We start from the raw sequence: 16,907 nt of genomic DNA, 5'->3' as shown, positions 1-16,907 counted from the left end.
ATTTATTTAACTAGGCAAGTCAGTTAAGCACAAATTCTTATTTACAATGACAGCCTAGGAACAGTGGGTTAACTGCCTTGTTCAGGGGCAGAACAACAGATTTTTACCTTGTCAGCTCGGGAATTCGATCTAGCAACCTTTCAGTTACTGGCCCAACGCTCTAACCACTAGGCTACCTGCCGCGAGGTTCCAGGCATGCATATTGATGTTTGAGGAACAAGAAGCTATCTTGTCAAGGTGATGCTTCAGGAATTCTTGAGTTCTGAGAAACCATAGGTAGGGGAAAGGAACAGAAAAAGAGGGAAGTAGGTTTTATTCTGTAGAGAGTGTTTGAAAACAGTTGAAACTATTGGAGAAAAACTATAACATGGCAAAATGTACAGACCCAAGGCAACAGTAAACATGTCTTCCCCTACGAATGATGCAGGCAAGACGCATCATTTTTTGTCAAAAATGTTTTCTTCAAAATCGAGCCAGTGCTGTCTGAGATATCGCGTGTGACTAATTTACAGACACAGACTCACAGTTCCCTCCCCGATTTTATTGTGGGGGACAACGATGGGCAGCACCACCTATGGGATAGTTTTGGTTGAGATGGAGACGTGAATCCAACATATCAATTATTAATTTGTAAACAACTTGGAATTAAAGCCAGACTAGGTCTGGCAACTATGTGTGTGTTCTCTACACCTGTTCGCTCCTCTCCTTGTAGGCGTTACAGACGCTCCCCACCACTTGGCTGCAACCCTTTTGGGCTCCAGAGTGGCGCAGCAGTCTAAGGCACTGCATCTCAGTGCCTTAGACCCTGGTTCTCAGACCCTGGTTCGATCCCAGGCTGTATCACAACCGCCCATAATCGGGAGTCCCATAGGGCGGCGCACAATTGGCTCAGCGTCATCAGGGTTAAGGGAGAGTATGGCTGGGGCAGGCCGTCATTGTAAAATAAGAATTTGTTCATAATTGACTTGACTAATTGAATAAATAAATACAAATGTATCATTTAGTGTACCCTGTACGCACAACCCATGTGGAATTACCGTTCCCTGGCAGCGTTTGTAACTGTCAATCTGTGGTCAAGAATGACAAGTTCATCTCAGCCTATGCTGCCTTTCAGTCCCGTGACTTTTGGCACTGATAGAGAACGAATCACACCAGAGAACACTGCTATTCCAGCTGCTCTCTCTTCATCTGACTTCGCTTTCTCTCATAATCCGAGGGCATTTGGTCATCGCAGGGGTGGAACAGAGCTACTCTTTTCACCTCTTTCCTCTCACACTCACCTGTCCATCTCCTCATTTGAATTCCATGATGTCACTGTCACTTGTCCACTCAAGCTTAATATTTTTGTCCTCTATCGCTCCTCAAGTGCCCTTAGAGAGTTCCTCAATGAGCTTGACACTTTGATAAGCTCATTTCTTCCTGATGACGGCTCACCGCTCTCCGTACTTGCCGACTTTAACCTCCCGATGTCTGCCTTCAATTTATTTATTTCCAACTCTCACTTTCCCCTCCTTGCCTCTTTGGACCTCACCCTTTCCCAATCCACTCCCATGGCAGGCAATACACTTGACCTCATCTTTACTAGAGGCTGTTCGCCTACTTATCTCACTACAACCCCCTCCAGGTCTCTGATCACTACTTTTTTTCCTTTTGTGTCTCCCTCTCCTCCAACACTAGCAACTCAGCCCCTACCTAGATGGTCATGCACTGTCGCAATCGTCGCTCGCTCTCCCACTAGTCTCCCCTCTTCTACCCTATCATCTCTCCCTTTTGCTAAATCTTTCTCCCTCCTGTCTATTTGACCCTACTCTCCTCCCTTTCCGCATCATTTGACTCGCATTGTCCCCTTTCCTCCCGGCTGGCTCGGCTATTCACTCCTGCTCCGTGGCTGAGTGACTCATTGTGACCTTACAGAACAGGGCTGCAGGCAGCTGAGCGAAAATGGAGGAAAACGAAACTTCCAGAGAACCTTTCATCCTTTTACTCCATCCTCTCTATCTATGAATCCGCTTCTAAAGCTACTTTCTATCACTCTAAATTTCAAGCCTCTAACCCTAGGAAACCATTTTGAATCTTCTCCTCCTTCAATCCTCCACCCCATTCCCCCTCCCTCTCTGTGGATGACTTTGTCAATCACTTTGAAAAGAAGGTTGACGACATCCGCTCCTCATTCACTCAGCTAGTCTCACTCATACAGAACTACCCTACGCCTTGAACTCTTTCTCCCTTCTCTCTCCAGCTGAAATACTGTGGCTAGTGAGGTCTGGCCGCCCAACAACCTGCCCACTTGACCCCATACCCTTCTCCAGACCTTGACCCATTCCTCACTTCCCTCATCCCTGATCATTGGTTGCGTCCCCCCTGATTTCAAAATGGCCCGAGGCGCTCCGCTCATCAAGAAACTAACACTTGGCTCCTGATGTCAAAAATTACAGACCGATATCCCATCTTTATTTTCTTTCCAAAACACTTGAGCATTCTGTCTCTGACCATCTCTCTCGCTATCTCTCTCAGGACGGTCTTCTTGACCCTAAACAGCCAGGCTTCAAGACGGGTCACTCAACCAAAACTGCTCTTCTCCACACTCCCAAAGCTGACTCTCTCGCCTCCTGTATTTGGGTGTGTTGACAACCAAACACAATTCAATATCACTTTTGAAATACAATAAATAGCCTATTAACTTGTTGATAAGTTAACAAATTATATGTTGGATTCACATCACAAACAAAAATAAAAGTTAAAGAATGGAGTTAAGCCAGTGGCTCAGATGGAACTATCCAAGCAGGTATAGTACATATCCTTTAAATGTTTCTATTTGGTTGCCTTGTCAACCAAACGCAATTCAAATGTTGCTCTTGTAATACAGTAAATAGCCTAAAGTTAAGGCTCTTACAAACTAATGTAACACTTAACCTTAAAACTTAGAATGTCTCAAAAGTGAGGAAATGTCGTGTAAAATTACATAATTAGTCATGCTATCCCAAGTTTTACTGTTTAAAGAATGTCTCTTGTTATATGCTGCTGTGTTTTCTAACCTGATACAAACTTAACTTTGCGGGACTTAAGACTGGGCATATAGCTAAGGTCCCTTTGGTTGCGACCGCAGCATGTGACATCCCGTGGGTTTACTATCTACAGAAAGTCACATGTATGGAAACTTGCAGAAAAGAGCACATTATAGTGTTTGCTGTTGTGAATGCAGTTTGATGGTTGAGCCCTCGGGCTATCAACCTCATGCCATCTTAAATCTGTAAATACAACTAATTGCCTCTTTTGCAAAGAAACAAAAAATGTAAATAAATAAATATTGTAAAAGAAAATGTATTAGTCAGTGTACTGGTAAAACAGTTGGTTATGACTGGGAAACCAGCTATAAATTTAAACACTACAACATTTTAAATGACAGAGTAATTAAAAGGTATTTTTACTATTTTCAAATTATGAAAAAGTAAGACGTTCCTAACCAGTGTTTGTTTTTGTTTCCTGAGTGTGTGTATTGACAAGAGATTTATATTGTGGATGGGCAATGGACCCTATCAGCCCAACTGGCTGCACTGTGTGATTGAATAAATTAACACATTCTCCAGGGGCATCATTTATAAAATGGACTTACGATCAATTTTGATCTTAAGTATGACTTACGCAGAAAAACACGTATAAGAAGTTATTTATAAAACCTTACTTTGACGTGTATGGCAATTCTTTTTTTCCCTTGCAGTTTAAGGTCAGACCATTTCTTTTTCACATCAGCCACAGTTCTGTCTTGCTGCCCCACCTCATTCACTGCAGCGGCAACACACTCCCAAGCTACCTGTTTGGCTTTGTTTGTCAACCCACTATTTAGTCCACTGAATAATATGTGTTGCCTGTCTTCAATCTCCTCTACCATTGCTGTGACCTCGTCTTCCAAAAAGTTTGCTTTTCTCTTTTGGTCCATGGCTATTCCTGACTGAACCCGCATTCTATAAAGGGAAATCACTGATTGTAAGGCACGTTCAGGTACCGTCAATTTTAAGTTAATTTGAGATGTATAGATCACAGTTGCGTAAGTTACAAATGGGCTTCTTAGAACCTGCGTAATAAAGGTTTTTTTTATGCTCAGTATCTTTTATGAATCAAACGTAAGCACACCGTCAGAAAAGATCTTACAACTAAGTTCAAGTATAAATCTTAAGATTTTTTTTATAAATGAGGCCCCAGTAATATATTCAGACGTTGCAGTATTGGTTCAAAACCGTTACCAATTAAAAGGCACAAATACCATAGCTACTCAGGTATCACTACCTTAGAAAATTGTTAAATTGGCAAATATTAGTGCCGTGAGTGAGTAAATCTAAACACTAAGGCCAGGGCCAGGAAGATGTAAACTATAGCAAAACCACATAGGCATTAAAAGAAGCGCTAGAGTATTCTACGATTTCGGCTCGAATATGAAAAAATCCAATCATGGACAAAATTGGGCAGCATTTCCCTGCTGAGGGGAAATATGCGAGAGCGGATACAAATTCATTGCTTTCAATAATTATGACACATTGTTACGCTATCCTTATGAACCGCATAGCATATCATTACAGCAGTATGTACCGGTAATATACAGTATGTTAGCTAGCTACCTAACATTAGTTGGCCACTAATATATCGAACCTGCCAGTATACTAAACTATATGCTATCCAGCGTTTATTGACTTGATTATTCACGTCATTCTCACCTTAGCTAAATGGTATAGTCGTTGTGCGTTCCCAATGGATATTGGGTGCTTCGTATATTCGCTCTGGCTATCTCCTCCGATTTCAGAACTAAATGTACTGAATGTACCAGAGCGCAGAATAACTGATCTATTTACGAATGTTCAACACTCGTTGAATATGGCAGGTGTCAGTAAACATCAGGGGGAAATAATGTAATTAAATTGTTGCCAGCAGTACAGCTAGTCACCAACGCTTTGGATAACATGGAAAAAGCCTAACCAGCTCTGCTGGGTGAGTAGTATGGTCAGAGTGACGAGTTCTCTTATTTGTGTCTGGAAGTAGCTAGCAAGCTAGCCATCTTTAGCATGTAGCTTGGATGCTTGACTGCCTTTGTGAGGTCAGAGAGCTTGTATCTACCCTGCTCCTTGGCCAGAGCAGGCAGTGTACGCTCTGAACAGTCTGAATTTCCAAAACAACCGAAATCTTAAAAGGACTAACTAGTAATTTGTTATGCTAACAAGCGGCTGCATAGCAACAGCATCAACCTCCGGTAGACATGCGAAGCTCAACTGTTTGTTACCGTTTGTTTACAGTATACTAAAATTCATTAATAGTATGAAGTATATACTCATTAAGCATGTAGTATACAGTATATTAGTATGGGTATTCGAAAACAGTAGATTGATAAAATGTGTACGTATGTTTTAATTGCAGGTTTGAAAGCCGTTATCAACATGGATATTGATGGGGTAGCAGAAAAATACCGAAACATAGTGTATAGGGCCATTGGTCATTCGAAAAATGATTGTAGGGTGAGTGAGTGCAAAATTTACAACAGGAAAAGTATTATATTTAGTGGGGATACTGGCAGAATAGGCAGCGATACGACTGTCTTTGAACAAGGGACCAGTAACAATACCCGGATAATTTTACATGGCGATGGGTGTGGAACAAATTTTGGGGTGGGATAATCCAAAGACAGTGGATTCTAAAAAGGTAACATAATAAATTTGGCAGTATATATGGGCAAGAGCGAGGTTTCCAAATAGTTCAACTTTGTAGCACACTGCATTTAATCTAACTATACTGTCCAATTTACAATTTTGAGATGCATGCACAGTTATGAACGTAAAGTTATTAATAAACCAATTAGGCACATAAAAAATAAATACAAATACAATGGTTCATTGGATCAGTCTAAAACTTCGCACATACACTGCTGCCATCTAGTGGCCAAAATCTAGATTGCGCCCGGGCTGGGATAACTGTAATACTAATAATTATTATTATTGCCTTTCTCTTGCATTTCAAAGATGATTGTACAAAAAAAACTTTTTTTCTCTTTGTATTTTCTTTTACCAGATCTAATGTGTTATATTCTACTACATTCATTTCACATTCACAGACTTTAAGGTGTTTCCTTTCAAATGGTATCAAGAGTATGCATATCCTTGCTTCAATGCCTGAGCTATAGGCAGTTAGATTTGGGTGTCATTTTAGGTGAACATTTAAAAAAAGGGGTGGATCTTTAAGAGGTTTTAAACAGTAAAACATAGCATGACTATTTAATTTCCTCCCTTTTGAGACTAAGTCTCAACCTAATTTCCACTGGGATTCTCTGCCTCTAACCCTATTACAGGGCTGAGTCACTGGCTTACTGGTGCCCTTTCATGCCGTCCCTAGGAGGGGTGCGTCACTTGAGTGGGTTGAGTCACTGATGTGATCTTCCTGTCTGGGTTGGCGGCCCCCCTTGGGTTGTGCCGTCGCAGAGATCTTTGTAGGCTATACTCGGCCTTGTTTCAGGATGGTAAGTTGGTGGTTGAAGTTATCCCTCTAGTGGTGTGGGGGCTGTGCTTTGGCAAAGTGGGTGGGGTTATATCCTTCCTGTTTGGCCCTGTCTGGGGGTATCATCGGATGGGGCCACAGTGTCTCCTGACCCCTCCTGTCTCAGCCTCCAGTATTTATGCTGCAGTAGTTTATGTGTCGGGGGGCTAGGGTCAGTTTGCTATATCTGGAGTACTTCTCCTGTCTTATCCGGTGTCCTGTGTGAATTTAAGTATGCTCTCTCTAATTCTCTCTTTCTTTCTCTCTGAGGACCTGAGCCCTAGGACCATGCCTCAGGACTACCTGGCATGATGACTCCTTGCTGTCCCCAGTCCTCCTGGCCGTGCTGCTGCTCCAGTTTCAACTGTTCTGCCTGCGGCTATGGAATCCTGACTTCTTCACCGGACGTGCTACCTGTCCCAGACCTGCTGTTTTCAACTCTCTAGGGACAGCAGGAGTGGTAGAGATACTCTTAATTATCGGCTATGAAAAGCCAACTGACATTGACTCCTGAGGCGCTGATTTGCTGCACCCTCGAGAACTACTGTGATTATTATTATTTGACCATGCTGGTCACTTATGAACATTTTAACATCTTGGCCATGTTCTGTTATAATCTCCACCCGGCACAGCCAGAAGAGGACTGGCCACCCCTCATAGCCTGGTTCCTTTCTAGGTTTCTTCCTAGGTTTTGGCCTTTCTAGGGAGTTTTTCCTAGCCACCGTGCTTCTACACCTGCATTGCTTGCTGTTTGGGGTTTTAGGCTGGGTTTCTGTACAGCACTTTGAGATATCAGCTGACGTCCGAAGGGCTATATAACTACATTTGATATAAATACATTTGATTAATAGAAAATGACTTACAAGCATTTTCATTAAACTAGCATTAACATGAGGAAAAAGAGGGTAGAGGAAAGACTCTTACACATATTACATTACAATTGTAAGCGACCTCTGTTTTAACTAGAGGTCGACCAATTAATCGGAATGGCCGATTAATTAGGGCCGATTTCAAGTTTTCATAACAATTGGAAATCTGTATTTTTGAACACCGGTTTGGCCGAACGTATTTATTTTATTTTTGTACACCTTTATTTATCCTTTATTTAACGAGGCAAGTCAGTTAAGAACACATTCTTATTTTCAATGACGGCCTAGGAACGGTGGGTTAACTGCCTTGTTCAGGGGTAGAATGACAGATTTTTACCTTGTCAGCTCAGGGATTCAATTTTGCAACCTTAGGGTTAACTAGTCCAACGCTCTAACCACCTGATTACATTGCACTCCATGAGGAGACTGCCTGTTACGCAAATGCAGTAAGAAGCCAAGGTAAGTTGCTAGCTAGCATTAAACTTATCTTATAAAAACAATCAATTAATCATAATCATTAGTTAACTACACATGGTTGATGATATTACTAGTTTATCTAGCGTGTCCTGCGTTGCATATAATCGATGCGGTGCGTATTCGCGAAAAAGGACTGTCTTACTCAAATGTGTACCTAACCATAAACATCAATGCCTTTCTTAAAATCAATACACAGAAGTATATATTTTTAAACCTGCATATTTTGCCAAAAGAAATCCAGGTTAGCAGGCAATAATAACCAGGTGAAATTGTGTCACTTCTCTTGCGATCATTGCACGCAGAGTCAATTGAAGTTTGTGCAATGTAACAGGAATATTTAGACTTATGGATGCCACCCGTTAGATAAAATACGCAACAGTTCCGTATTTCACTGAAAGAATAAACATCTTGTTTTCGAGATGATAGTTTCCGGATTCGACCATATTAATGACCTAATGCTCGTATTTATGTGTGTTATTATGTTATAATTAAGTCTATGATTTGATAAAGCAGTCTGACTGAGCGATGGTAGGCACCAGTAGGCTCGTAAGCATTCATTCAAACAGCACTTTTGTGCGTTTTGCCAGCAGCTTGTCGCTGTGCTTCAAGCATTGTGCTGTTTATGACTTCAAGCCTATCAACTCCCGAGATAAGGCTGGTGTAACCGATGTGAAATGGCTAGCTAGTTAGCGGGGTGCACGCTAATAGCGTTTCAAACGTCACTCGCTCTGAGACTTGGAGTGGTTGTTCCCCTTGCTCTGCAAGGGCCACGGCTTTCGTGGAGCGATGGGTAACGCTGCTTCGAGGGTGGCTGTTGTCGATGTGGTCTTGGTTCGAGCCCAGGTAGGGGCGAGGAGAGGGATGGAAGCTATACTGTTACACGGGCAATACTAAAGTGCCTATAAGAACATCCAATAGTCAAAGGTATATGAAATACAAATCATATAGAGAGAAATTGTCCTATATATCCTATAATAACTACAACCTAAAACGTCTTCCTGTTAAAAGGAACCACCAGCTTTCATATGTTCTCATGTTCTGAGCAAGGAACTTAAACATTAGCTTTTTTACATGGCACATATTGCACTTTTACTTTCTTCTCCAACACTTTGTTTTTGCATTATTTAAACCAAATTGAACATGTTTAACTTTATTTGAGGCTAAATAGATTTTTGATGTATTATATTAAGTTAAAATAAGTGTTCATTCAGTATTGTTGTAATTGTCATAATTACAACAAAAAAAATAATAATTGAAAGAAAATTGGCCGATTATCGTATTTTTTGGACCTCCAATAATCGGTATCAGCGTTGAAAAATCATAATCGATCGACCTGCACGATATAACGGTGAACATATCGGAATCAACCAATATTAGCTAAAAATGCCAAAATCAGTATTGGCCCGATGTCTAGTTTAACACCGATGTCAGCTACCGTGCATACCTATATAATGTAGGTACATGACGTAATAACGCCACGTAAAATGTTGCGCTACGCGTGCAACACAGCATTCCTAACCTAGCCCACACAATGTCTGCTGTGTAGATCGAACAGTCAACAAGTCATTCGGACAGTCATTTGAAAGGTTAAGACAATTTGAGCGACACAACTCAAAGGTGAAATCCATTAAAGCTAAAATAATGGAATTCATTGCCCTTGACAATCAACTGTTCTCTGTCGTGGGTGATGTTGGCTTTTGCCGACTGGTCGGGCACCGGTACATACTACCAAGTGCGCTATTTTTCAGATGTTGCCCCCTGTTACACAGTAATAGCGTCACTGCTATTTGCTTCACGACATACATACTATGGAATGTCGTTTGGGTCTTTGTGTGTCAAAGATACAGTAGCACTGTCAAAGCTGTACAAAAGTCTGCAAACAAGCAAACACCGCCACGAACGATGTGTTTACAATACCGCGTTGGTAATAAAGCGCCATTGTTCGACCACAACTCCTGGGGTAGCTAGCTTTAGGTTGGTACCTAGCTAGCACCAATACAACCTGCCTGAAAATAATGATAAATAAATCATTTCATTATTCTTAGAAATTATTTAGGAATCCTTGTGAGTAAGTATAACCTAGGTTGCCACTTGTTGTTCGCCTATTGAAATTGAACTTCAGTTCATGAAAAAAAATAGCTAGCCAGCTACTTAACACTGTTGCCCAAAGCAAACAATCAGACAACCAGCTTCATCTGGCTTAGTGATACTCATACTAATGGGGACATACGTAAATGCCAACAAAATTACTTTTTTTAACTAGGCAAGTCAGTTAAGAACAAATTCTTATTTACAATGACGGCCCGGATGACGCTAGGCAAATTGTGAGCCGCCCTATGGTATTCCCAATCACGGCCAGATGTGATACAGCCTGGATTTGAACCAGGGACTGTAGTGACGCCTCTTGCACTGAAATGCGGTGCCATAGGCCGCTGCGTCCGTGTGTGTGTTAACTATTTAACTGTACTAGAATGCTTAACTCCGCTAAAATTTTAAACAACGGGTATCTGTATTAAGTCTTGTCCATGTTCCTACCAAGTACAACAGCAGCATGAAATACGTTTTGACCGGATCTCTCTCCATGCTCACTCCATGTGGACTCATGTCGCACTCCTGAGAGACAAAGCATGAGAGAAAAGGCAGTTGATAGCTTCGACTGGATGCTGTGTACAGGTTGCTCGGAAGCACAAGGTCGGAAGTGAACGCCATTTCTTCAGCCGGTTAGGGTGGTTAAGGTTCACACTGTTCTTGACTATCAATTTATCCCCTCCATGCATCTAAACACCATCTGTGGTCAACTTCGCCATGACCTCTAAAGAGGACAAACCAAAACAAAAGTTAAGCAATTTTTTATTCAGAAAACTACCGTATGACAATTTATAACCTTCCCAATTTTCTTAATACAACATTCCTAAAACAAATGTCAAAGAGAATAAGAATACACAGTCTAAACCATTTTCCCCAAATTGGCTAATACGAACCTTATCATCTTGGCGATCTCACTGAAAGTTACAGGGTCAGGGAGTCAGAGGGACAATCCTTAGGGAGACATTCTGACAATACAGCAGACGCAATCTGAGGAGATTTGCTATGGAAGCAAGGCAACATCAATACACTTCTTCACATTAAACTAGAGGTGGGAAAAAATGTTCTTCCTTTCATAGGCAGACATGTGAAGAAACACATTAGCATATTTACCAAAGGCTACCTGTTAAATCAAAAATTAACAAATTAGAATAACAAATAAAAAATGTTTAATCTCTCACAAAACTACCTGTGGGGTACAGAGATGAAATAGTCATTAAAAATAATGTTAAACACTTATTGCACACAGTGAGTACATGCAACTTGTTAAGAAAATGTTTACTCTTGAACTTATTTAGGCTTGCCCTAACAAAGGGGTTGAATACTTACTGACTCAAGACATTTCAGCTTTTCATTTTTAATTAATTTGTATACATTTCTACATATAAGATTCCACTTTGACATTAAGGGGTATTATGTGAAAAGCAAGTGACAACAAATATTAATTTAATCCATTTTAAATTCAAGCTGTAAAAAGTCAAGGGGTATGAATACTTTCTGAAGGCACTGTACATTAACATGTAAACTGAAACATTTTATTGCCTTGCAATATAACTTTCAAAAAATATAATTCAAGAAATAAAGTTGAGTTATTAACCTGACTTGATACGAGACTGTCCCTTGTAGCAAGAAATTGTTCAACATAGAGTTTGTTTAAGTAGACAACACATACTAAAATGGCTACTATACGTTTTCTTTATCTAAATGCGCAGGGTTGACTACTTCTTTCTACATTTGATTAAATCACATTTATGACTGATTAAGTTGTAAATAGGTTGTTCAAATAAAACTGTGGCGCTGTCAACAGTCAAACATGAAAACCATTTCACAAATCAATTAGGAGGAAAAGCATGTCAAAATGTCTCAAAACACCTGCTGTACACTTCTGCTGTTCTGTTTACAACGCTGTACACCATTTTCACAGAAAGTGTTAGACAAGCTATGCCATGTTTTATTTGTTCCATCTGGTCTGAGACAACATTAAACTTGCGTGTGGATCCCCAGGGTATGGGGGTACTCCATATTGAGACACCGGACTCTCTCCTATGTGAGTTCTCTGATGTGACTTCATACTGGAGCGCTGGGTGAAGCATTTCCCACACTGTGAGCACTTGTAGGGCTTCTCCCCGCTGTGGACCACAGCATGTCTGATCAGGTTGTACTGCTTGGGGAAACTCCTGCCACACTGTTCGCAGGTGTACGGTTTCTCTCCTGTGGTGCCGCCCGACCTCCACTGAGTCCTCATTCTCTTCACCATGTTAAAACTACTGCGACTCAGGCTGTATCCAGAGAAGGTGGAGGTGGTGGCCATGTTTGACCCTGTCATGCACTCACTCATTCTCACGGTTGCTTCTGAAGCCCTGTGCTGATGCTGCCTTGGCTGTAGAGCTAAACTATTTCCATCATTATTTGAGTTCAGTGTCTCGCTGCTCTGTCCTTCTGGCATCTGTTGTCTAGTCTCATCAGCCAATGCCCTGACATGTTTTTTCATGTGTGCTGCTGCACTGAACATGTTAGCATGTGGTTTCCCTATAGAGTGAAGGGATGACCCTCCATCATCTATCATAGTAGGTAGGGATGGCAGCCCACTATGAGATGGGAAAATTGAGATATTCTGAGAGTACTCCTCTATGGCATGAAAGGAGAAATCTGGGTGGCCATCAGGGTCAGTGTCTCTATCTGGATCCACAGAGGTCCACAGCTGCCCATCAGTCTCATCCATGACAAACTGGTCAGGTCCTTCCAGGGCCGTGGTCTGATCCAGCTCCCTTTTCTCATCCTTCACCATCACTTGCTCTAGCGAGTCCTCATCCTCGGCTGGCTGGTGCTGCTCTGTGCTAAACACCTCTGTAGATGTGAGCCGGGGTGTGCCTGGTTCCTTTGGACCATCAGAATTGGGGTAATGTTCCACTGAGTCTTCAGGAGATATGTTGGGTTGTGTGATGAAGTCCTCATCAAAGTGCCGTTGCTCAAAGGATGGTGGTTGCCCAGGCTTGGAACCAGACTCTATAAAAATTTGGGACAAACATAAAATAAACATTACAAAAGACCCTTAACAGTTGCAAAACATGGATGCTTTAGAATTGACTGAGTATGTACGTGCACTCCATATGCCAGAACATAAAACACCAATGTAGCAACTTGGAACGGGCATACCACCATATCCACACTTTCACAGACAGAGCAGTATCACTTATGGTCGCACCCACCCTCTCCAGTGATCATGAGCTCTTCCTGAGGGTCAGTCTTCCACACATCCTCTGCTGTCTCTTCATCTTTGATCAGTATGGGTTCAGTCTCTGCTCTCTGCTCTACATCTGTAGGCTGTAACATGGGACTGAGGTTATCATTCTGGACACACCATATTTAACACTTCTCATTCCCATGAATCACACAAAAGCTGATATTCCAATAACAGAATTGATCCAAGAGGTCAGGTCTCTGTAAAAGGTGATTCGTCACACCTGGGGTTGAGAGTCCTCTTCAACAGCCATCTCTCCATCTCTCCACTGTGATTTACTCTTCTGCTTGTTCAAAACAATCTTGACTGGATATGAAGATCCCTCTGATGCCATGGGGTAAAGAACTGCAAAATCATTGTATTCAGTCAAATATTATGGCTATTCACACACACACACACACACTTGGGTTTTGCATGTGCAACGAATTTATCATTAATTAATTGCCAGAAGATTCCGACCCTACGTTTCGCTTGTTTACACCGAGCTGCACTGGGGTCAGACAGCATAACTGTGTAGATCAAGACACTGCGGGGCCAGTATGAGACATGGCTCAGAAAACTTACCTCAATCCAGGAATGAGAAATTAGTTTAGGGCTGACCCCATTCATAAAACTGGTCTACTGTAGTCGAACAGTAGCAAAAAATATATAAATAATCATGGTTTACAAGACACCGGTCTGATTTGTGCCTGTCTGAGTGGACTGATCCATTGTGGAGGCCATGGGTTGGCACAGTCCATCACCCTAAGACATGCTACTGAAATTGTATATGGTTATATTACATAAGAAAAATAGTGCAACACTAAAATAATAATATTGGTTTATAACAAAACACACTTTCTCCCACGTTGGATAGAGGTCCCTGTCCGCGGTTCTGAATCAGCGCGCTGTTTAATTGGCGCCTAGACCATGTTGCTATGTGTATAATAGCAAAGTTAGTCAGCATATTGGTGTTGAGAACAATGTGGCGGAGGCAGCAGTGGAGTTATGAGATGAGAAAACAGCCCTGGACTTAATAGTCTAAGAAAAGCGAGGAGAGGAAACCCCAACTAAATTTATGGCTTGTCAATGTGGCCAAAATATCATAACACAGCATTTTATTTTTTATTAGGCAAATGTATCATGTCATTTTTACGGTATGATGGTATATTTTTCTTAAAGTAAAAAATGTGCTTCATGAGTTGTGTGTGACCGACCCTAGAGTGGAAACACATACATTCTAAGTGATTTCAATTGGTTTTTCAAATCAACTTCAACCCAAAATATTTTTTCAGTATTTTCATACATTTCTGCACTCATTTGAGATCATTTCCGCACTGCCACGTAGGGCTGCATGATATGGGCAAACAATCTAGACCTTATTTTTAACCAAATGTTGCAACTGCCATTTAGAGAAAAACACTTGGGTGAACTGTTGGGAGTCATGGAAATATAATGATTATTCAAATTCTATAGTTAGAATAGAATAGTGGGCACTTTGAATACAGTGTTTGACATGACAAATGAAAATGCTAGGAAGGAGTTATTGTGAAGTGCTAAAAAAGTATTTCCTAGGGGACCCTATAATCTTTGGCTACATTGAATGTTTTCTCTTAGCTACTTGTAGCTAACATTCTTGCTTCGCGTATTCATGTTTGATTTAGAAGATACTGTTGCACAAAAGAGAAAAAAATGGAGGTAAGGTCATCTGATGCAGCACTCCATCCTTCTTGGTCAATTAGCCCTTACACAGCCTGTGTTGGTTCACTGTCCTGTCATTGTCCCGTTTGCGCATAGTAGGACAGGCTTATCGCTACAGAATGCTGTGGTAGCCATGCTGGTTAAGTGTGCCTTGAATTCTAAATAAATAACTGACATTGTCACCAGCAAAACACCCCCACACCACCTCCATGCTTCACGGTGGGAACCACACATGCAGAGATCAGCCGTTCACCTACTCTGTGTCTCACAAAGACACGGCGGTTGGAACCAAAAATCTCAAATTTGGACTCATCAGGCCAAAAGACAGATTTCCACAGGGTCTAACGTCCATTGCTCATGTTTCTTGGTCCAAGCAAGTCTCTTCTTCTTATTGGTGTCCTGTTGAGATGTGTATGTTACTTGAACTCTGAGGCATTTATTTGGCCTGCAATCTGAGGTGCAGACAATTGCCCATTTCTGAGGCTGGAAACTCAGATGAACTTTTCCTCTGCAGCAGATGTAACTATGGGTCTTCCATTCTTGTGGCATGGGTGCCTCGTCGACTGTGCTTCGCGCGGATTCTGGTGGACGGACCGAAGAGGTGCCGTCGACGCGGCGGGATGAGGAATCTGGGGCTCAGGATGTAAACAAACATGGTGGTGCCCAGTTCCCAGCTGCGTCCGTATCTGTTAAGACCCAGAAGTATTCCGGTAAGGCGGATTTTCAGGCTCAGTTTGAACTGTTAGCTCATTTTAGGGGGTGGTCGAATAAGGATAGGGCACTGCAGTCGGCTTTATGCCTCACTGATGATGCTCTGGCCTGTTTGATATTGATTAGCCCTGAGGACAGACGTGATTATGGTGCTTTAGTGGGAGCACTGAGGAGGCGCTATGAACAGTGTGTACAGCCCGGGCTACTGCGCTCCGAACTGAGTAATAGACGCAGGAGGAGCCCACCGGCACAGACGGGGAAGCAAGGCTCCACTTCCCCCAGAAGCAGACGGAGCCCGTTGTTGTGCTGGGCCGGACCTGTGGTGGGGACTTTTATCATGTTCCTGTCACTGTGGAGGGGGTGCCCTGCTCCGCCCTGGTGGACACTGGGTCCACAGTAACCCTGGTGAGGCCAGATATTTGTGCCAGGTTGGACTCAGTGTGAGCCCACCACTGTGCAGCTCTGCATAGTCACAGGTGAGCTGGCACCCATGAAAGGGAAGGGAATAATGACTGACAGTAGGGGGCAGGACTGTGCGTCATCCTGTGTGAGTGGCGGCTGTGCAGGACCCTGGGGTTGGACTTTCTTAGGAGCACAGGCTGCCAATTAGACTTAAATGGGGGCACACTGAGCTTCCAGGGAGTGCCGGCAGTCACCATGCCCCCCCAATGTCATATTCACATAACCCAACAAACCCTTTACTCCAACAGTTAAAGCAGCAGAGACTCATGGCTGCCCCCTCCCCCACATCTGTATGTGACATTTGCCCAGCCCCCTGTCACATTCCCCCAACTACCTCCACGATACAGCCCTCTGTGAGCCTGGGCCGCGCCCCCCCAGCCCAGCTACCCCAGATGGGAGAGGAGAGGTCACTGTCTGCAGTGAGGGAGATATGGGGGAGGAACTGTGTTGGTCTTGACCCCGAGCAGCAGGAATGGTTGTGGCAGTTGCTGTTTGAATTCAGAGACAGTGTTGCGCTGAGTGAGGAAGAGGTGGGTCAGACTCATCTGGTGCAGCATGAGATCGACCCATCCCCGCCGTATCCCGCTGGCACGCCAGGAGGCAGCAGACAAGGCTGTGTTGGACATGCAGCGGGCAGACTTCATCGAGCCCTCAGACAGCCCCTGGGCGGCATTCTTAAATGGAAGAAATTTGGAACCTCCAAGACTTCCTAGAGCTGACTGCCCGGCCAAACTGAGCAATCGTGGGACATGGGCCTTGGTCAGAGAGGTGACCAAGAACCCGATGGTCACTCAGCCAGCTCCAGAGTTATTCTGTGGAGATGGGAGAACCTTCCAGAAGGACAACCATATTTGCCGTGCTCCACCAAT

The 16,907-nt window shown here is 42.8% G+C and overlaps 1 protein-coding gene across 2 annotated transcripts in view; it reads right to left on the bottom strand.

Moving 5' to 3' along the window:
- Positions 1 to 16,907, bottom strand: part of LOC112226734 (zinc finger protein 263) — a 33,427-nt gene that overhangs the window by 10,970 nt on the left and 5,550 nt on the right. The window contains exons 2-4 of one of the 2 annotated variants that reach the window (XM_024391251.2): positions 13,409 to 13,530; positions 13,154 to 13,268; positions 12,168 to 12,950 (exon numbers count right to left, since the gene is read on the bottom strand). In XM_024391251.2, the coding sequence (XP_024247019.1) occupies positions 12,168 to 12,950; positions 13,154 to 13,268; positions 13,409 to 13,530 (1,020 nt within the window). Of the gene's footprint in view, positions 1 to 10,692; positions 12,951 to 13,153; positions 13,269 to 13,408; positions 13,531 to 16,907 lie in introns of those variants that run through there. The other variant, XM_042307976.1, reaches the window with a different exon arrangement.

This window comes from Oncorhynchus tshawytscha, linkage group LG28 (genome assembly GCF_018296145.1).
Source record: "Oncorhynchus tshawytscha isolate Ot180627B linkage group LG28, Otsh_v2.0, whole genome shotgun sequence".
Lineage (NCBI taxonomy): Eukaryota > Metazoa > Chordata > Actinopteri > Salmoniformes > Salmonidae > Oncorhynchus > Oncorhynchus tshawytscha.
Note: the sequence above shows the minus strand (reverse complement) of the source record. Positions and strands in the feature narration are given on the sequence as shown.